The sequence below is a fragment of the Ceratotherium simum genome, chromosome 25 (assembly GCF_057802395.1).
Source record: "Ceratotherium simum simum isolate JZ-2026a chromosome 25, ASM5780239v1, whole genome shotgun sequence".
NCBI lineage: Eukaryota > Metazoa > Chordata > Mammalia > Perissodactyla > Rhinocerotidae > Ceratotherium > Ceratotherium simum.
Window position 1 is genome coordinate 5,134,600 of NC_141924.1, and position 22,685 is coordinate 5,157,284.

The following is a 22,685-nucleotide window of genomic DNA, read 5'->3' on the forward strand; positions in this document are numbered from 1 at the left end:
CACCAATTTTAAGCGTATGATTCAGTAAGTTTTGACAAATCAATGTAGCTGTGTAACCACCACCACAATCATGATATAGAACATTTTTATAACCCCCCAAAATGCCTTTCTGCCCCTTTGTAGTCAGTCCTCTCTCCTGGACCCTCTGGACCCTGGCAACCCAATCTACTTTCTATCATTATAGTTTTTCCTCTTCTAGAATTTCATGTAAGTGAAATCATACCGTTAGTAGTCTTGTGTGTCATGCTTTCTTCATTTAGCTTAATGTTTTTGAGATTCATGTTGTTGTGTGTATCAAAAGTTTATTCCTTTTTATTGCTCATTATCTGTTTGACATTTGACTTTGCTTTTTTTGTCACGTGTATTTTTAATCTTTATGTAGCCAAATTTGTTAATCTTTTATAACTTCTGGATTTTAATGTCAAGCTCAGAAAGACCTTATGCTTTCTGAAGATCACAAAAGAAATTCAGTAATGTTTCCTTTTAGTGTTTTTGTATATTTAACATTTATATATATATTTTTTTATGATTACTTTTTTTGTGTGTGTGTGTGAGGAAGATCAGCCCTGAGCGAACATCCATGCCATTCCTCTTTGCTGTGGAAGACTGGCCCTGAGCTAACATCCGTGCCAGTCTTCCTCCACTTTATGTGGGACGCCACCACAGCATGGCCTGAGAAGCAATGCTTTGGTGGTCACCCGGGATCCGAACCCTGGCCGCCACCAGTGGAGCACATGCACTTACCCTCTATGCCAGGGGGCCGGCCGAACATTTATATTTTTTATTCATCTGGAATTTATGTTGATAACTGGGGATCCAGCTTTATTTTTACCAAGACTTGCCGTTTTATCCAAGTGTCATTTGTTGAATATTACAATCTTCCATACACGCTTACTTGAAATGTCGAATTTAACAGATACTAAATCAGTAAAATGCTGTTAGGTTGTTTATTTATTTTTCCTATTTAGCTTTCTTCTTTTGTGTATACAGATGACCAGTTTTGGTTCAAGGAGATATTCTGGCAAGGTTACTCAACTAACTTTAATCTTTTTCTGTAAGCATAAGACCACATTTTATGTTTTGGTCTAAGGTATAGAAATATTCAACTTTTAAAGATTTTACAACTTTAGGCCTAGGCAGAGAGAAAGTTTTAGGAAGGTGGTAACTTGAAATGAATCTGGTTTCCTATCCATGTCCTTACTAAGCTCCTACCTGTGTGTCTCACCTGACCCTAGTGGAGAGCTGGGTGTGAGTGATGTTTTGGGTTCTGGGGAGGCCACTAGGAAAAGCTGATGCAGGGCTTCCTCTTTTTTGGGGGGAGGGGGGCGGTGAGGAAGATCAGCCCTGAGCTAACATCTGTCACCAATCCTCCTCTTTTTTGCTGGGGAAGATTGGCCCTGGGCTAACATCCGTGCCCATCTTCCTCTACTTTATATGGGACGCCACCACAGCATGGCTCGACAAGCAATGCGTCCGAGCCGGCCCAGGATCCTAGCCCCGGGCCACTGCAGTGGAGCGTGCACACTTAACCGCTCCGCCACTGGGCCGGCCCCTTGGGCTTCCTCCTTTTTGATCTTTGAAGAGTGCTGGGGGAAGAATCAGGACATTGGGGAATCCTGGGAGTAAGTTAAACATGTATTTGTCCCATGTGAGTAGCCTATTCTTGAACCTCCTGAAGCTAAATATTAGTAGGTTGTGGCCTCCCTATTCCTCCCTATTCCTGAGTTTGGGAGAGTCCAGGGAGACCAGAGAGACATCTTTTCCTCTGTCTCAGAGTGGGGCTCTGACAGTCTTCTGTTATAATCTCTGGCCCTTGGGTGCAGAGAATGCTTGTGGGGCAGCTGCCATTTAGGATACTTTAATACCCAGACCTGATGCTCAGTGGGCAAGTAAATGCATAAATGCATCTGAGGTGTTCCAGGAGCTAGACAACAACTTGAACAAACAAGTAAAGGAACATTAATGAAATTCAGTATAGTGTCAACACTCCCTCTACTCCTGCAAAATAAAATAAAAAAAAGACTTTGTGGAACTAAAAAACGTATTTCTAAACTATAGAATGCAGTAGATGAATTGAAGGATATGCTTGCCATTGTTGAGAATCAAATTAATAACCTGGAAGAGGAAGCAGAAGAAACATCTCAATGAGGGGAACAAAATTACAAAGAAAAAAATCGTGGGGCTGGCCTGGTGGTGTAGTGGTTAAGTTCGTGCTCTCTACTTCCGCTGCCCAGGGTTTGCGGGTTCAGATCCCAGGCGTGGACCTATGCACTGCTTATCAAGGCATGCTGTGGTAGGCCTCCCACATATAAAATAGAGGAAGATAGGCACAGATGTTAGCCCAAGACCAATCTTCCTCAGCAAAAAGAGGAGGATTGGCAACGGATGTTAGCTCAGGGCTAATCTTCCTCACCAAAAAAAAAAAAAAAAAAAACATGAGAAAAATAGACACTTAGTAGATAGACTCAGGAGACTTGACCTGAGAATAATAAGTGTTCCAGAAGGAGGAAAAGGAACACAGAGGAGAGGAAATAATTAAACAAAGAAGAAAATGTCTTTAATCTGAGGACTCACTTAATTTACCAATTGAAAGGACACATGCAGTTCCATGTAGGTTTGATGAGGAAAGGCACACAATAACACAGATCTTGGTGTAATTCCTGAACTCCTAGGTTGTATAGAAGCAATCCTGAATTACCCTTTCCCCTTTAAAAACTATTCCTTAGAGATAAAAAAAAGTCAAGCTTGTATCAAACTACAAAACTGGATAAGACTGTGGAATAATAGCTCCAGGCAACTGAGGGAAAAGGACTACAACCCAAGATATCATTTGCTTTTCAGGAATCTGCAGATAAATAAATTCAGAGAATATATCATCCACATACTCCATGTGATAAAAATACTGGAGAAAGTACTCTAAGCAACACATGAATTAGAACAGGCCTAATTATAATAAATGAATAGTGCTAAACTAACTCAGCAAAACCTAGGAATTGGAGATGGAAAGAGAAGTAAATGCGTTTCAAAGGTCTCATCTGTGAGGAGGTGAAGAAGTAATAATATTCTAAAGATTGTATCTTGGTGGGTGGGGAGACATGGGTGGGACTAGAGTGTTAAAAGTACACTGACACAGGAACAAATAGCAAACCAACAAAAATAATGCATGAAAAGAATTTTAAAAACGTAAGATGAAGGAAATAAAATTTTTATGTATCAGTGATTACTGTAAACATGAGTGGATTTAAGTTTCCCATTAAAAGACCAAGACCATCGTGGGTTAAAAAGCAAAACTCAGCTAAATGTTGTTTACAAGAAATTGTCTTAAAATTGAATGTTGGAAACTATGGGATGAACACCTGACAGATGCAAACAAAAAAGAAATCAGGAGTGACAATATCAGACAATGTGAACTTTGAGGTTAAAAAATCCTCACATATAGTAAGCTTTCAATAAATATTTATTGAATGAATTGAATAAAGAAGGACATTATGTAATAAAGACAAGATCTCTATTTTAAACCTGTTTGCAGCACATACTACCTAAATGTTAAAGCAAGAATATTTAATAAAAGTGAAATTAGAGTGGAACATTTCACTATACCTCTTTCAAAATTGGATAGGTCCAGTAGACAAAATAATAACTTAGAGGAATTGGTAATACAATCAATAAACTTAAATCCAGATTCTATCTCTACCACTTACTAGCAGTGTGACTCTAAGTTACTTAAATGCTTTTATGCTTTAGTTTTCTCATCAGTAGAATGGGGATAATAATAACACCTATTTCATAGCATTGTTAAGAGGATTAAGTAGGTTAATAAATACAAACTTTATAGAACAATGATGTGCTCAATAAATGTAAGATATTATTTAAAATATCCATACAATACTTATAAAAACTGATCAGATGCTTGTCCATGATGGAAACCTCAATGGTTTTTCAAAAGTAAAGATTTTTATAGGTCCTTGATCATAATTTAATGAAATTAGAAATAGTGATCAAAAAAACCTTTGTCTACATAGAAATTAAGAAGTGTCCTTGTAGATAGTTTTGGGACCAAAGAAGTAATCAAGAGGCAAATTACAAAATGTCTCAAAAATGATGAATAGGAAGTCTTTGAGACATAGTAAAAGCTACATCAAGAGGAAAATACCTTCATTATTAAAGAAGAAAGATGAACTATAAGGAGATTTATTACCTTAAGAAAGTAGAAGAACAACCACAAAATAAACAACAAAAAATATAATGGAATTTTTTTTAAAGCTGAAATTAATTAAATAGAAAACAACTCAAAATAGAGAAAGGATAAATGAATCTAAAAGCTGGTTCTGTTGAAAGACTAATAAAGTAGATAAATTCTTTTCAACTCTAATGAAGGAAAGGAAAGTTAGAAGCAGACAGATCAGGAATGAGAAAATTAAAATAATTTTAAGAGAATCTTAAAAGCAAATAACTATATAGTAAAAAAAAATTGAAAATCTGGAAGAAATGGATGATTTTCAGAAAAATAAATAACCAAGACCAGAAAAAAAGTGAGATGTGTGAAAAGTATGCAGTAGCAGGCAGTAGTGTAGTTGGCTGGCCCAATCCCCATCCACAACCTCTTCCTTGCTTGCCTTTTTTATAGTATTGTAAAAAACCAAAACAACTTAATTTCCCAAGTTTCCCTGTAGCTAGTGGTGGCCGTGTGATGGTTCTAGAGATATAAATGGAAGTGGTGGTGTTATCTTCCGCATTTCTTTCTTCCTGACTGGAATGAAGCCAGGAGGCCTGGAGATGGAGCAGCAGTCTTACACCGAGAGACAGTAAGCATGAGTGTAAAACCATTGTACTAAGAAGCTGCAAGTTAGATGCCTTTGTTGAGGAACTGCATCCCCTAGACTGCTTTTGTGTAAGAAAAATCAACTCACATTTTTTAAGCCACCATTAGTTGAGGGATCTATCATTGAAAAAAGACTCCAGGAATGTAACATAGTACGGCAGCTATGGAAAACAGTATAGTACTCAAAAAATTAAAAATAGGATTACCATATGATCCAGCAATTCCACTTCTGGGTGTATACCCCAAGGAATTGAAAGCAAGGTCTGGAAGAGATACTTGTACACCCATGTTCATAACAGCGTTATTCATGATAGCCAAAAAGTAGAAGCAACCAAGTGTCCATCAGCAGATGAATGGATAAACAAAATACGGTCTATACATACAATGGAATATTATTCAACCTTAAAAAGAGAGGAAATTCAAACACATGCCACAAAATGAATGAACCTTGCAGATGTTATGCTACATGAAATAAGCCAGTCATAAAAAGACAAATACTGTATGATTCTACTTATATGAGGTCCCTGCAGTAGTCAAATTCATAGAGACAGAAAGTAGAATGGTGGTTTCCAGGGCCTGGAGGGATAGGAGAATGGAGAGTTGTTTAATGGGGATGGAGTTTCAGTTTTGCAAGATGAAAACAGTTCTGGAGGGGGCCGGCCTGGGGACATAGTGGTTAAATTTGCGTTCTACTTCAGCGACCCAGGGTTTGCAGGTTTGGATCCCGGACACGGGCCTATACACCGCTCATCAAGCCGTGCTGTGGCGGTGTCCCACATACAAAAATAGAGGAAGACTGGCACAGAATGTTACCCAGGGACAATCTCGCTCAAGCAAAAAGAGGAAGATTGGCAACAGATGTTAGCTCAGGGACAATCTTCCTCACCAAAAAAAAACAGTGCTGGAGATTGGTTGTACAACAGTGTGAATGTACTTAAACACTATTGACCTGTACACTTAAAGATAGTATATTTACCGCAATTTGCTTAAAGTCTCTGGGACCAGGTGGGTTTACAGCTGAGTTCTATCTAATATAATTCTGGTATTTAAGCCATTCTAGGTCATAGAAAAAGATAGAAACTTCCCAGTTTATTTTATAAAGTTAGTATAACTTTAATATCAAGTATTATAAAGATACTACAAAAAATAAAACCAAAGACTGACTTCCCTTGTGAATATAATGCGTAATTTGTAAATTAAATATCAGTATAGAGAATTCAGCAATGTAGTGAAAGAAAAATACATCTGACTGAATAGGATTTGTTCCAGGATTATGTAAGTGATTTCAATATTAAGTGATCAATCAACATAATCTATTACATTAACAAATTAAAGGCAAGAGAAAAAATCATGATCATATGTAGAAAGACATTTGATAAAGTTCAGCAGCTAGTCCTAATTAAAGTGCTAAGTAAAAGAGGAATTGGTGGAAAATGAATAATTCGTATCCAAAACTAACAAATAATTGCTTAAATGGTGAAACATTAAAACCATTTTAGTTAAAATCAGGAAGTAGACAGAGATATCTGCTATCATCGTTATTGTTTAACGTGATCTTGGAAGTTATAGTAAATATAGTTATGCACAAAATGAAATAATTTGTATAAATCTTTGAAGAGAAGAGAAAAACTAACTTTTTGCTGATAATAAGATTATAGTTTAAAAACTAGATTTAATAAGATAATGGGAGGGCTACATAAATAAACAAAACTGTAGTTTTTCTCTACACTATCAAAAAGCATCTAAAAATGGAAAAATATTGTGCTCACAGTAGGAATAAATGTAAATATAAAGGCACAGTAACTGTTTTTAGAAATCTAAATCTTATTGAAGGACATAAAACAACAACTGAAAGGAAAGACATACTATATTCTTGGGTTAGAAGTCCTCCAATTAATATATAACTTGAATGCAAGTTTAATTAAAATATTACCAAGGATTTTAAAATTTGATAAGATGATCATCTAATTCTTACAAATGAAGATTTTCCTGAGACTAGTCAAAAAATATGTGACAAAAGAGAGTGAAGGAAACTTCTTTTACCAACATACAGAATACTGTGAAAAGCCATTGTAATCAACTTGAGGTAGTATTGGTATAGGAATGGACAGATTAATGAAACAGAATAGGAATTCCAGAAATAAGGACCAGTATATTTGACAATTTAATATACAACAAAGTCAGTGTTTTAATTGAGTGAGAAAAGGATGGATTATTTAGTAAATGGTATTGGCACATCTAGAGAAAGTAATTTTGTGCCCCAAATTATAACATATAAAAATAAATTCCAGATAGATAAAAACTTGAATGTAAAAAATTTTTTAAATGAGAATAAAAGCCATTGTACACATTTTTAAAAGTTTAAAATGAAGAATTTAGGTTCTATACTATCAAAGAACTCTTTACAAATTGACGTGAAAAAGAAATTATGATAGAAACTTCTGGGCAAAGGATAGGATTAGGCAATTCACAGAAAAGAGAAATCTATATGGCTAGTAAACATGAAAAAATGCTAAATATAGAATGTAGTACTCAGGGGCATACAAATTAAATTAAGATTACTTCATACCTCTCAATAAGACTTGGAAAAAATATGTATATGCTGGTGGAGAGGTAAAGAAACACGTTACTATACATTAATTATAGAAATGTGAGTTGTTATAGCCTTTGGGAAAGCTATTGGTGCCAGCAAGTAAAATAAAAACATGAATACCTTTGACCCATCCATCTCACCCCGGGGAATCTATTGCATGGAAATAAAAACACGAATACTTAAGGGTTTACATACAAGTATGTTGTTGTAGCATTGTTTATGGTGGCAAAAACCTAGAAACAAAGTGAATGCCCACCATTAAGAGAATAGTTGAATAATTTTGGTACAGTCACACACTGGAATAATATGCAATCATTAAAAAATGAACTTAGAGCTTTAGCAGTTGACTGTTGTGAGTAACTGAATGAGAAAAGCAGGAGACAGAAAAGCATGTTCAATATGATTCTAAATTAAAAAACCAAGATATATAGGTAAACGTGTATACACATGTATTCATATAAGGACTTGGAGTGAAAAACAGAAGAACATATACTAGGGAGTTAATTTGGTTGAGTAACGGGATAGGTGAGGGGAGAAGGGAGGGAATAGACAAAGCAAGCAAAGAGACAAGGATGTACTTAAAAGAAAGGCAACATGTGTCATATGATCCCATTTATGCCATTTATGTGCCATGAGTAGAACACGCACTCCCCATTCCTCATTTTTCATGTTTGTTTCCTGTTAGGAAGTATGTTAGTTTTTTGAGGATGCTGTATGGCATCTTGGTTACTCTAGGTGGTTTATGTACTTAATTGCCCAGTCTTATCAGAAGAAGGGAAGATGGAGTGTGGGTGTAGTTATGTGTAAAAACCAGTGAATTATGACATATGAAAGCACTTTGAGAAGTGAAAGTGTTTTTCTACTGTAAAATGTTCTCATTATATTTCTCTTCCTTTTTAGAATTTAATGAAGACGCTTCGCAAGGAAGCAGATTTGAAACAAATACAGACTCTAGTGCAAGGAACTCAGACACGACTCAAATATTCACAAAGTGAACTGGAGATGATTAAAAAGAAGCGCCTTGCTGCTTTTTATCAGGTAATATAGACTTACATGAAATTTGACGGAAATTAGAACCAGGACATAGAATTTCAGGAATTACCTTTATATAGTATATTTTTACACTTTTCCCCATGATTGAGATTATATTATAGTTACTATAGAGTATATTATAGTTACTTTATTTTTATGTTTGTTAATCTTGTTATCCAGTTGTACCTGAATTTGCCTTATCTCCTGGATTCCTTTTTTTCCTAAAAGATACCTATCACGTTTTTGGCTTCACTATATAAAGCTCAAGTAGCCATGTTAAAAAGACATTTTTTCTCTTTTGTAATTAGGAACAATCTCAGCTACAAAGTGAACTACTAAATATTGAGTCTCAGTGTACTATGTTGAGTGAAGGAATCAAAGAACGACAACGAAGAATTGAAGAATTTCAAGAAAAGATAGATAAGGTTGTGAATGATATATTTATTACTAAATGGCATGTAGAATATAGTTCTAGACCAGATACCAGATTTAGGGCTTCTTAAATATATGCTAAAGCAAAGTTTGATAAGTGTTAAATTTTACTGGTTTGCCAAGTTAATTTCCTTGTGTCTTTTGAGAACCACTATTCCCCATCTCAAGAGACAATGACCAATGTATAGTTACTCTCTTCTGCTCTCCAACGTCTCCTGCCCACTGGAAAAATTACAGCCTCTTTCTTTTTTTCTCCACCTTTAACACCAGGAAGGAAGGAACTTTGTCATTCATGTTATCTTTTAAGGTTACTTATTCACTCAGTAATTATTTCTTGAATATATAATATATATGCCAGGCACAGTGCTTGGTTCTGGAGCAACAAAGATTTGGTCATCTAGGCTCTGCTTATAAAGTGACAGGAACTTTCTCTTTTAATTCATTCCACTGTTGCTTATCTCTAATCCTTGGAAAGTTGTTTCTCACACCATCACTCAGTAACTTCCACCCATTGCTTTTAGTTCTGCCTTTTATCACATGATTTGAAAGCACACTTATGTTGCTCCTTAATTATCTCTTTTCCAGGTTAGATACCCCTAATTCCTTAATTATTTACATTTACCATGGATTTAAAACCAGTTCTGGTAACCATCCTCTGGGTGCTCTGTTGTTTGTCAATGCCCGGAACAAAGCATAATGTAAAAATACTGTCTGACCAGTACAGAGTACCATGGGACTCTACACATGGAACTATAACTTTCCGTGGTTTGGATTATCTACTTATGGAAATTGTAGCTTACTATTGCATCAATCATATCATATTCATATTTAATTTATATTCGACTGAAATCTGAAAGTTTTTAACATGTCCTGTTGTTAAAACAGGTATCTCTTATCCTATAATTTTACATAAATGCAGGGCTTTAAAAATATTGAGGTTAAATGTTATTTTGTTGGATTTGACTGGTTCTGATTTTTCCATATCTTTCTGAGTCTTAATTCTATGCTCTAGTCCTCTTGGTTTTATACTGCCTGAGACCGTATAGTATTACTCATATAAAGAATATTTTATTTATTTATGTAGAATGTTATATTTTGATGTGGCTAATGTAAATGAAATACTTCCAATTTTGTGTTAAACACTTCATAGAGCCAGAACACTTAAGGCCAGTTATGAGCTTTCATATTTAGTTGTTAGAATAAGAAATTTGAAAATAGATGAACGTAGTTTATGGAGTTAAAGAAAGAGAAAGCACTGGCTCCTCAGAGTCCAGTGATGCTTATTGGAATTAGTTTTGGGCCTAATCCAGGAATATCTTGGTGGGAAAAAGTTAAATTTAAGCATTATCTATATATTTTCTTAAAAGTAATCATTAAACCAATTGTTTTGAAATAATTTAAAAGGTTGAAGATGATATTTTCCAACACTTCTGTGAAGAAATTGGTGTGGAAAATATTCGTGAATTTGAGAGCAAACATGTTAAACAGCAACAAGAAATTGATCAAAAAAGGTATTTTTACTAAAAGATGTTGGTAAGCAACTTATACATATATAAATGTAACTATTATTTCATAATTTAAAGGAATTATGCCTGAGGCAAATAGCTAGTAAACATTCATAGTCTTATAAAGAGATCTAATTCTTTTATTCCATAATTTTTTAAAGAGAGAAAGCATAAATATACAAAATAAGAGAATGGGACATAATTACATACACAGTGGTCATTAAACATAATAAGACAATAATTTACTTAGTTCTCTGTAAATATCAATATATGTGGATAAAATTCATAATTTTCAAGAAATAATATATTACCAAAAATTACCCCCAGCAAGAGAGAAAAATCTAAGGAGGCCGGTTACCACAGGAAAGGAAAGTAAAAAAGCTTCCTACCCACTCCCCAAAATTCACCAGGCACGTGTGGTTTCACAGATCAGTCATCCCAGCAAACTTAAAAGGCACATGTAACTTCAATGTTTAGTTTTTAAACAAATGTTCAATATTTAAACTACTTCATAGTGTAGAAGAAGAAGAAACATATGTTTTTATGAAATGAACATAATATTGATGCCAAAATACAAAAAGGTACATACACATACAATTAGAAACTATAAATCAATTTTACCTGTAAATGGCCAAATAAAATAAAATAAGGTTAAATAGAAACAAGCAATGCAAAAACAACAGCAAAACAAAATACCATTGTCCAGTGGCCTTCGTACCAGAAATAAAAGGATGGTTCAGTATGAGGAATTATTGCTACTATTTGCCATATTAATGGTCAAAGGAGAAAAATCACATGATCAACTCTATAGATGATGAAAAGGCACTTGACAAAGTACAGCATCCATTCTCCATTAAAAATTCTTAAAATGTGAGTAGTTAGATACCTGTGATATGAGAAAATACATTTAATTCTAAACCAGCATCATGTTTTCAGGGAGTAACACTAGAAGTGTTACTAGTAAAGTCAGAAACAAGAAGAATATTCAGTATTAATTTTATTATTTCCTTCCTTCTACTTTACCATACTAGATTAGAATTTGAGAAACAAAAAACTCGGCTTAATGTTCAACTTGAATATAGTCGCAGTCAGCTGAAAAAGAAACTGAATAAGATCGACACATTAAAAGAAGCTATCCAGAAAGGTAGAGGAGACATTGATAACCTAAAGAAGGTAATTAATAACGGGTGGCTGAATTTTAAAGTTATGCAGTAAAAGAATTTTCATTTGCTTGCTTCTCCATCCTTCCTAACACCAGAAGTTCCTCCTTTACTCTTAATTCTTAGTTGTCACTTCCCCTGAAATCCCAATTTTGATGTATAAATAAAGCTTGTCATTTATAATGTCAAAAAAGAAAAAATAGATGGCTGAAGTGTCATTGAAATGATGACTTCCTTCATTGAGAAACATCTGTTGAGCTCCTGAGATGTCCTAATAGTGACAGAAGGGGCAGGGGGGCAGATTTGAGAAATACTTGAAGTAAAATCTGCACAGCTTCATGAATTATTAGATGTTGAAGTCTGGGGGAGGGCAAGGGGAGATGCCATGGATGACTCCTGAGTTCTAACTTAGGCAATTGCTGGATAGGAGGAACAGGTTAAGGAGAGAAAATTCTGGACCTCTGGAGCTTGAGTTGCCTATGTGACTTCTAGATAGCAACATCTAGCAGGTAGTTAAAGAGTAGGTAGATGAGAGGAGAAGTCTAGGCTGGTTTATGGGAGTAAATTCAAACCATATGTGAATAGTTAAGACTCCCAAGCAGAGAGGTAGGTAGTGAAGAGCAGTGGAGCAAGGATGGAATTCTGGAAGGAGTGGTCATGTAGGTTATGAAGAGAGCCAGAAAGGGTACTATCATAGAAGCCCAGAGTTTCAGGAAGGAGGAAGTGAGGAAAGTTATCAAAAAGGTAAAGCCTGGAAAATGTGTTTAATTGCCAATTAAGAGGTCATAATAGCAAGCATTTGCATTGCGCAATGGGAAGAGAAGTCAGATGGCAGCAAGCTGAGGAATGAATCCAAAGTGAAGGAGGAAGATGGGTAGTGATGACCAATTTCCAAGAAGTGTAGAACGAGAGTGGGTCACACTCTATGATAGACGTTCAAGCAGCACACAGCATAAGGGTTTATCTCGGAATGACTTGTTTGATTTTATTGATAAGGTGATCTGTTGACCTTATTAATGTAGAAGATGGTTAATCTACAGTGCAAATCATCTCCATTCAGGCTGAAGAAAATTGTCTGCAAATTGTAGATGAGCTCATGGCAAAGCAGCAGCAACAAAAGGACATATATGTCACTCAGAATTCCAACATTGAGAAAGTCCAAGCTCAACTTGAAGAGGAACGGAAGAAGTTTTTGGCTGTTGATAGGTAATTGAGAAGTTTTTTTTTTTTTTTCTGTGAGGAAGATCAGCCCTGAGCTAACATCCAATGCCAATCCTCCTCTTTTTGCTGCGGAAGACTGGCCCTGGGCTAACGTCTGTGCCCATCTTCCTCTACTTTATAGGGGACGCCGCCACAGCATGGCTTGACAAGCGGTGAGTCGGTGCGTGCCCAGGATCCGAAGTGGTGAACCCTGGCCCGCCTAAGGAGAGCGCAAGCACTTAACCATTACGCCACCGGGCCAGCCCTGGTAATTAAGAAGTTTATCAGGGCTGGCCTGGTGGCCTAACCGTTAAGTTTGTGCATTCTGCTTCAGCGGCCTGGGTTCGCCAGTTTGGATCCTGGGTGCAGACCTACTCACTGCTCATCGGGCCATGCTGAGGTGGCGTCCCACATAGAAGAGCTACAACTCTACAACTGTGACACACAACTGTGTACTGGGGCTTTGGGGAGAAAAAAGATAAAGAGGAAGATTGGCAACAGATGTTAGTGCAGAGCCAATCTTCCTAAAAAAAAAAAAAGTTTATAGGTTTGAAAGACCATAAATAGAGTTTTAAAGATGTTTACCGTCAATTCCAAATTTATTATAGGAAGTTTTGTTATTTGAATATGTACACTTTGTTGCTTTTGATCCCACATCACAACTTTCAAGCATTCTAATTTGGGGGAAAACAAAGAGAGGTGGTTAGTTATTTGGAGTGAACAGTTCTTTTTGACAGATGAAAATATGGACCTGTATAAAGAGTCTCTGGCCCTAAATCCCCCTTGATACTGGTATCTTCCTGTTGTACAGTCTCCCTCTAGTCTGTGTGACAAAGCATAGCGGGTGAGGTGTAAAATCTGGAGCCAGACAGCATCGTTCTGTATCTCAGCTCTGCCACTTACATACTATGCCTTCATTTCCTCGTCAGTGAAGTGGGGATAATAATAGTGCCTACCTCATAGAATAGTTGTAAGGATTAAGTCAGTTACTATTCATATGGCACATATACCTGGCACATGATAAGCAGGTGTATTTGTCATGATGACAATAACACTTTGAATCAGCTGGCTTGTTGCACCACAATGACATCTGCTTTCCTGTATGACAGACATGACCATAAGTGATCAGATGAAATGAGCATTCTGTTTTTGCTCAACCTCGTGGCATTTTACAGTTTTCCTCACTGTTCAAAGACCTTCAGTGTTTCAAGATACAGCCAGAAAGTTCTTTGGTTAAGATTTTTGAGTGGAATTAAAGTTCATTTACTCTTGATTTTTTTTTTGTTACTCTTGTATTTAGTTTAAACAGAACCACATCTCTGTTTATCTTCATAGTCTTGAAAACCTATAATTCTTAATTTATTTTATTTTTTGGTCCTGTTTTTAGGTCCTCTTTAAAATCCCACATTGTTTCAACTGGTAGAACCCCCAAGCCCTCATTTAAGATAGAAGGCTTTACATTAGTGGTGGTGGTAGTAAAAAGAAGTTCGGATTATTAGGTGTGTAATGACTTAATAAGACATTTCTGTTGCTAAGAGACTGTTTCTCTTGGTTCTAAAATGTAGAGCTTATATTGAGGGAGAAATACAGCTTGAAAAATTGTACATATTTAAAGATAAAGTAACTAGAAAGCACTGTACTGCTGGTAGCCTGATTAAAGTAATAATGTTTATTATTGAAAAATGCTCCCTTGGATTAACTAATTATATTCATGGCCTTTCTCGGGAGTGTTAAAGTTTAAATTACATGCATCAATGAGATAATTCCAGAATTTATAGCACTCATAGGAAAAAACATTTATGTAAGTTTATAACACACACATTTTTCTTCCTTTGTGCAACTTTACATAATGAGTAAAATATAATCACTTTTTCGTATCTGTGTATTTACAGAGAAGTGGGAAAATTGCAAAAAGAAGTTGTAGTCATTCAAACTTCTCTGGAACAGAAACGGTTAGAGAAGCATAACTTGCTGCTTGACTGCAAAGTTCAAGACATTGAAATAATTCTTTTGTTGGGGTCGTTGGATGACATCATTGAAGTGGAGGTATTCTAGCAAACTATTTTAAAATATGTGCAGTTGTGTGGAACTTAATGTAATGCCCTTTGGCTGTTTAGTGAAGTCCCTGCTCTGCAGATTCTTCATCTTGTTCTAAAGCCCCTTTAGGGGCAGAAGAGACGTCTCTTCCTCCTAGGAGGGCAAAAGGGCAAAATGATCATCGTTCTAGAGGACCAAGCATTTCATGCAATTCTCTTCTCTCTCTTGCTAATCCATTTTTTTTTAGCTCCACAGAATGGACCAGAGTTTCTTACCTATGTATAGATACCCACAAGAAATCAGAGAATTAAAGCTGTTGGAGTGAGGAACATTTTGAGGAGATGATGTTAGCCACAATGAACTGCAGGCAGTGTGCAAGTGGCCCACTGGCATGAGCAGTGCCCTGTACTCTTAACATTGTACGTGGTGTGTGGAGGGGTCTTGTTCTGCACCTTCACCAACAATTCGAGGTGGTTCTCAGAAGAAACATGCCTCACTGAGTCTCTCCAGGTGGTGAGAGTGCAGGGGGAGGCAAAAATGGACCCCCCAAGGAATCAGAAGATAAAACCAAGGTCCACTAATGGTAGACATTTCTCTCTTTGCCTTTTTTCTTTCTCACCACATTTGTATTAGACAGTACCCTTTAGGTTGGTTGGAAATAGACACCCTTAGTTTTGTCCCTCATGTTAGGAAAGATATTACTGTACATTCAGAAAGAATATCTTACTATTAGCTAATCCAGAAGATGGTGAAAATAGTTATTTGTTTTGCCTCTCAAGTCATCTCTGAGTTCTTACTGAGTACATTAGTAAATCTCTTTTCTCTGGTCCCTTCCATATCCCTCCCCCGCTTTCTACTCTGCCCTCAAACAGTCAGAAATCCCTTCAGTTCCATCTGGTTTCCACTCCAGAGGAGGTCTTCAGTCCTTTGGATTGTTGCAACTGAAGTATCTATAAAACAATTGTTCTTTTCGTAATATTGACCACTTCTTATAGCATAATTCTAGTATAATATTATACTCAAAAAGTCTGTCTTTTTTCTCTGTTTTAGCAGAGATCACATTCCAGACAGGAGGTAAGGAAAGGAGAAAACCCTTTCCTGGCCACAAGTGACGTAAACCCAACTCAGATGACTTTAAAGGGGGAAAAGAGGAGGTAAAGGGATAGGGCTGGAATGGAAGTGGTCTCATTCAGTCCAGGAATTTGAGCACTGCCAAGAACTCTTTCTGGTTTAGTATTTACTGGCTTTATTCTTTCAGATCAGCTTTCCCCATGAGGCTGCAGCTGTAACTACTAGCTTTGACCAAAGGGGAAAAAGAGCTCTCCTCTGGCCTCTCTGTTAGAAAAACCCTGGGGAAGAACTCTGATTGGCTCATTCTGGGTCGTGTGTACACTTTTGTGGGTTCAGGGAGAGAGAAAGGAAGGATCTGTTAACAGCAGAAGTAGATGGGAACAGAAAAACAACACTCACTATACTATAGAAAGAAATAGAAAGTCTGTTCAAAAGGCGTGAAATTTTAGAAGAGGTTTGTTATAGAGTAGAGGAGGGAGCGATTTTAATGACTGACGTCTAAGTGAATGTTGTTGCTCAAGTATTCATGCTACTGCTTTGGTCCCATTTTCTTTCAGAAGTATCCTCCAACGTGCCCACCATGAATGTGAAATTGTTTACTTCTTTATTACCTTGAAAGACTTTCATATTCATGGTGGCGTATTTCAAAGCAGCTATTAAGACCTAAGCTGGATTAATACTGAATCACTATCTAAAAAGAAAAAGTGGTAGTTCTGCTCCACTTTGTGCTGGTCAGGCCACACTGGAATATTGCATTCACTTTTTAAAGCATGATGCTTTTTAAGAGTAAAGTGTCTAGGATAGTGAAAAGGACCAGACCATGCCATGCCAGGAAGAGAAGGCTTGGGGAATATGATTATTCTCCTCCAGTAGAAGAAGGTCTGTCATAGAAGAAGGATCACACCTGTTTTTTCTGGTCCTAAGGGGTCTACTAGGATTGGTGGAGTGGAGGGCACAGAGTCAGATTTCTTCTGCTAGGGAACACTTTCTACTAGAAAGATGGAGGGCCTCTTGTGGTGAGTTCCCTGATTGGCATTTCTTAAGCACGTCAAGTAGTGGCCATGTAATGGGGATACTGTACAAGATATTCTATAAAGCCCAAAATGGAAAAGGCATTAGGTATAAATTGTCTCTCTCCAGAGAGCTGAACAAGGATCACTGAGTAGAGGTAATTGTCTTCTAACAGTTATTGTAGGCATAATTGTCTTACAAAAAACAATTGTGAGGTGGAAGCTGAGATTTCCCTTCCGTTGGAGGTATTCAGATAGATGGTAAGTTACCTATATCTGCCAGTGTTATCGTAGAAGATTCTTATATTGTGGGGGAGACCGGAATGGATTACAGAAGATTCTTATCTTGTGGGGGAGACTAGATCACTGGTTCCCAAATCATACTATAAACATGAAGCATCTGGAGATCTTGTTGCCTAAAAGTCTGCATTTTTAATGGCTTGCAGCTGAGGCCCACTGTTGCTGGCCTGCTGGCCACACTTTGAATAGCAAGGCACTAGATGACTCATATAGGAGTTTAATATAAGATATGATGTTGAATCACATAAATAGGAATCGTGAGATTCAGGGATTCAGTATTACATTTTATATTCAAGTTCAACTTCTATATGAACTGTTTTAACATAGGTATATTACATAAAATGTAGACTTAATGCCAAAAATAGTTTCACTAAGTTTGTTTCAGTTGAGACTATCTAGAAAGGAGTGAGTGACAAAGGGTTTTTTTCTCTCTTAATTTGTGGGTCTTGGTTTTTGGCATCAGCATTACACCAAAGGCCAGGCTACAACTGAATAAGTGCTCATTTATTTGTTCCTTCTTTCCTATTCCTTCCTTCCTTCAGAGTGATATATATTGAAATTGAAATATATGCTGTCAGTTGTTTCACTTGGTACCGAGAATACAGCAGTGAATATAACTGCCAAAAATCCCTTCCTTCACATTCTAGTGAGGGAGAGAGAGGCACACAAACAAACTGGTAAACAAATAAAATATTTATCTATTTGGTGGTGATAGAGGCTAAAGAAAGAATAAGCAGGAAAAGGAATAAAAAGTATTGGTGGAGGGGAGTTTGCAATCTTAAATGGAGAGGCCATGGATGGCCTGAGAGAAGGTAGCCAGTAAGTAGAGGAGGGGAGAGATGAAGTGAGGCAAACAGCTAGGGGAAGGTTGTCCAGGCAGAGGGCAGTGTGCCAGCCCTGAGGTGGATGTGTGTCTGTTCAAGGAGGCCAGTGTGGTTGAAGCAGAGCAAGTACAGGGGAGACTGGCACAAAATGAAGTTAAAGGAGTGACAGAGGCCCAGATCACCATGGCCTTGCCAGCCAGCGCAAGGATTTTAACTTTTAATCCAAGTGAGGTGGCAATCAACTGGAGAGCTTAGGGCAGATGGATGAGTAGAGGTTACCACTTCAGATAACAAGAAAAGGCTTCACATGTTTTTCAGTTGGGAACTGAAGCAGAAAGCACCCAGGCAACAGTTGATATATATGAAAAAGAAGAAGCCATTGAGGTAGACTACAGCTCCCTAAGAAAGGATTTGAAGGTAATTGAAAGATTTGTTGTTTATGACTAACTCACACAAACACTGAATGTTTAAATACTGCAGAATAATTTTTAGATGATAGAGCATAAGTTTAGGGAAAAAGGTAGATTTCCTAATGGTTTTTGAAGAAATAGTGTAAATAGGTTACTTTTAGAACTGTTTATATCAGCATTTCTTACTGTGTTGTTCTGCAAGCACTAATACCATGAAATGCCTTGCCAATGAAGAAAAGTTTCTATGGTCAGCCAGTTTTTTGAAAGACTATTCTCCTCTTGGAGATTCACAATGAATATTGAAGTCTTTGAGAAGTTCTGAAATAGATAAAAGTAGCCAAGACACTCCAGCATCCCGAAGTTGCCCTGTCAGTGTCCCAGTGAGGTACCCTCAGTAGGTGACAAATCCTCACAGCTGCATAGCAGACTTGGAGTCCAGTTTCATGGTCTCTTTCATGTAGCAATTCTGGCTCTGCTTCTCAGTCATCCGTACAGCGATACATTTCTTTGTGTTTTGACTTTGTCCTGAGGCTGCTTCTCTCATGAGGGCAAAATGACCATAGCCGTTCTTTCCGCCCACACAACCACAACCTTCAGAGAAGAGAGAAGCTGTCTTTTGTAGTGATGCTATTCTTAAGACTGAAGAAAGGGCTTTCCCACGAAGCTCCAACAATTGTCCCCTCACCACAATTGCCTGAATTGGGTCATATGTTCATTTCTGACCAATCACTGTTGGGGATGGGGGCACACTTATTCTTAGACCAAGCAGGGCTCCCCCACCCCCAGGTACATGGCACTTGTGAGGGAGGAATGGTCAAACATGGGCTCTGTTAAAAAGGAGGAAATGGAGAATGGATGCCAAATAGCAATATCCACCACATCTTTTAATTTCATATGTTCTTAATATATTTTGTTAGATTTATTGGGCTCTTTGATTGTAATTGTGGTATCTTTTGGCAATCAGAAAGAAGCTTTTGTCTCTTCTATAGTCTATTTAGTGCTGTTGTATTTAGAAAGTCCTTCCCCACCTCATTACTGAGTAAATATTTATAAATATTTTCTTCCTGTTTACGGTTTTCTTTTGTTTTCATTTACCTATTTAATTCATCTGAAATTTATTTTAGTATATGGTATGAGGTAAGAATCTGTTTTTTTAAAAAGTACCTAAGTTAACCAGTTTACTCAACATTTTTCAAGTAATTCTCTTCCCACCTAAATTAAAATGTCACTTTTATCATGTATTAATTAACCCCCTCTGAGAGGTCAAGAAGGTTTTCCTGGAAGGTCATGCCTATACCACTTTTTCCCTTCGTTCCTCACTCGAGTTAGTTCTGTTCATGGTTCAGGTTTCAGCTTCAGTGTTACCCCACCAGATGGGCTAGATCCTTTCTCCTTGCCCCATAGTGCGCATGCTTGCCTGTTAGAGAGTCTTCACACTGTCGTAAATGCCAGTTTATGTGTCTGACTTCGCTGTGAGTTCTTTAAGGGCAGGGACGGAAGAGTTCTCATGATTGAATCCTCAGTCTAATACATAGTAGATGACCAATATTTAATGAATGAGTAAATGAAGGTGACATAGGAATTGTTGCTTTTTAGCCAGATTAAGAAATATGGAGGTGAAACGCCTTCCAAGAGAGCAGCATCTATTACACTAGAGCCATGAAAGAACACAGCCTGCTCAGGAAGATACAAATAGTGTGGCCTGCCTGCATTTCAGACTCAGAGAGGGCTTCGAGGGAGGGAGAGAGAGAGTGGATGCGGAGGGAGTGAGGCCAGGGCCAGATCCTGATGGCCCTGTGCCTAATTACCTTAGCAGTTTGGATCTAAAAGATATGCTAATCGTTGCTGTTCTTTGCCAATAATAGGCTCTACAATCTGATGACGAAATCGAGGCCCACCTTAGACTCCTACAGCAACAAGTTGCATCCCAGGAAGATGTCCTATTGAAGACAGCGGCCCCAAACCTAAGAGCCCAGGAGAACCTCAAGACTGTCAGAGACAAGTTTCAGGAGTCCACAGACGGTGAAATTGAGCTTTAGTTGTTAGCAAGATCATATGCATGGATGTTAGGGGTTTTGATTTCTATAACACTTAACCAACAATCCCCCTTTGATTGTGCCTTTGTTTTTATTATATTTATTTTTCTCTATTGTCTTATGTTAATGCATACTTTTAATACTGAGTGACTAATGGCTTGCTTTTTGAAAAGTGTTCTGCTTTAATTTAAGAACAGGTGTATTGGTTATTTTAGAACAGATAATATATTTTTTCATACCAGCATAATAGGCATATTAGATACTCTGTCAGAACTTGTCATTATTATTTAAAAATTAGCCCTGCTAGAAAAAGGACTTATCAATTGTAAGAGCCATGTTCTTGGAATTAATAATAGTTGAGGTATTTTGAAGGTAGATTTTACTCAAGACAACCAAACTCAAAATCCAATTTCAGAAAATATTTTATGCTTTAAAGTTGAAATAAGCCCCTCAGTGGTCCCAAAATAAAGAACATTGATTCTCTCTTAGCTTTTGAGGCCAGCAGAAAGGAAGCCAGAATATGTAGGCAAGAGTTTGAACAGGTGAAAAAAAGGAGATACGATCTTTTCAGCCAGTGTTTTGAGCACATCTCAGTCTCAATTGATCAAATCTACAAGAAGCTCTGCAGAAACAACAGTGCCCAAGTATGTATTTTTCACTCACAAATATGAGTGGGAACTTTGTGTTATCTGTGGTGGTTTTTTTCTGGTGGGACATACCCACCACGTTGTTTGAGTGACCCATTTATGGGACAGAGTCAGTTCTTGAAGACTGATTATCATAATGACCTGTGTTCTAGATCCCACTCACTCTACCACTGGCCAGCCTGGATAAGTCAAAATCTCTCTGGTCCCATTTCTTCGTCTGAAAAATGAATGAGTTAGATCATTTGGTTTCCAAGTTCTTTTCAGTTCTGAAATTTTGTTGTGTGGTACTAATTTGATTTCATAGAACTGCCAGTGGTCTCTGTAGTTAAATTAGGGTAATGAAAAGGATCTTGGAAAATGATTGATCTGGGGTCTATGGAGTTGACCAGAGTGACAAAGGAGAGGGAAAGAACTAAAGGCAGGATTCAAATCCAGTATGTCCCTTGTAATGATAGTTTCTTTGCTATAACCATTCCCCATTCCGTTATCAATATCCCTAGAAAATACTGTGGAATTGAATGTGGAATAAAGACGTAGATTGGATCTTATATATCTGCTTTTACCTCTTTCTCGTGGTTGTCTTTTATGACTGAGAGGTGATCCCAGATCAGATATTTAGAATTTCAGTGGAAAATTATTTATTTTCAGACTAAGATAAACCCATTAACTCCTTGAGGGCAGGATTCATCTCTTTATCTGCAGTACCTGGCCCATAATAGGTGTTCAATAAATATTTGATGAGTGGACCAATGAGTGAATTGAATGAAGACTATTTTTTTAAGATTGCAGTGTGTGCTGCTGAGCTTTGAATGGCAGCCTGATGGGAAGGCTTGATCCTTTGTGTATGTTGGAATGTTTTCCCTCTACTCCCCACCCACACAACCCTGTTGTCTGTGATTACATGTAGAGCTAATTACATTATTTATAGGCATTTGAAATTTACTAATTGCTTTTCTGATATTGCTAAATAGATAACATGTGTTTCAGGCATTTCTTAGCCCAGAGAACCCAGAAGAGCCTTACCTGGAGGGAATTAGCTATAACTGTGTGGCCCCAGGCAAACGGTTCATGCCAATGGACAATTTGTCAGGGGGAGAAAAGTGTGTGGCCGCTTTGGCTCTCCTGTTCGCTGTGCACAGGTAAGGTCACAATGAGCTATTCAGTTTTGCATCAGGACGGAAATCAAATGGACATTCCTACAGAAGATCTGTTAATTCTTTGTCTTTAGTTATATTTAACATATGTGATACAAAACTATTTTCTTCAGCTAGACAATTCAGCTTATGTTTTAGGCCTATAACAATTTATACAGCAAATCTAAGAAAGAATTCTTTGACAGATTTTCATTCAATTTCTGTTATTATCAGTAGCTACTAGTATTCCAGCTTTATAGAAAAGAAAGAAGAAAAAGAAATATTTTGAATGGCCAGACATGACATCAGGATTGCCAAAAAGCAACAATGACAAACCCAAACAAAACAAAAACATCCAACTTATATATTATTTTTCCTACTCCATATTCAGAGATCTGCTGTTTAGTAAGGAATGTAAAGCTAAGTATTTCTTCTGAAAAAATATGTTTAACCTTCTCATTTCCACTGATGAT

The 22,685-nt window shown here is 37.1% G+C and overlaps 1 protein-coding gene across 1 annotated transcript in view; it reads left to right on the forward strand.

Moving 5' to 3' along the window:
• The window catches only part of SMC1B (structural maintenance of chromosomes 1B), a 74,834-nt gene that overhangs the window by 45,044 nt on the left and 7,105 nt on the right, over window positions 1–22,685 (forward strand). The window contains exons 13-22 of the mRNA XM_004437978.3: window positions 8,316–8,453; window positions 8,756–8,872; window positions 10,284–10,390; window positions 11,416–11,557; window positions 12,605–12,750; window positions 14,637–14,790; window positions 18,305–18,403; window positions 20,262–20,418; window positions 20,922–21,076; window positions 22,067–22,218. Coding sequence (XP_004438035.2) covers window positions 8,316–8,453; window positions 8,756–8,872; window positions 10,284–10,390; window positions 11,416–11,557; window positions 12,605–12,750; window positions 14,637–14,790; window positions 18,305–18,403; window positions 20,262–20,418; window positions 20,922–21,076; window positions 22,067–22,218 — 1,367 coding nt within the window. The remainder of the gene's footprint in view (window positions 1–8,315; window positions 8,454–8,755; window positions 8,873–10,283; window positions 10,391–11,415; window positions 11,558–12,604; window positions 12,751–14,636; window positions 14,791–18,304; window positions 18,404–20,261; window positions 20,419–20,921; window positions 21,077–22,066; window positions 22,219–22,685) is intronic.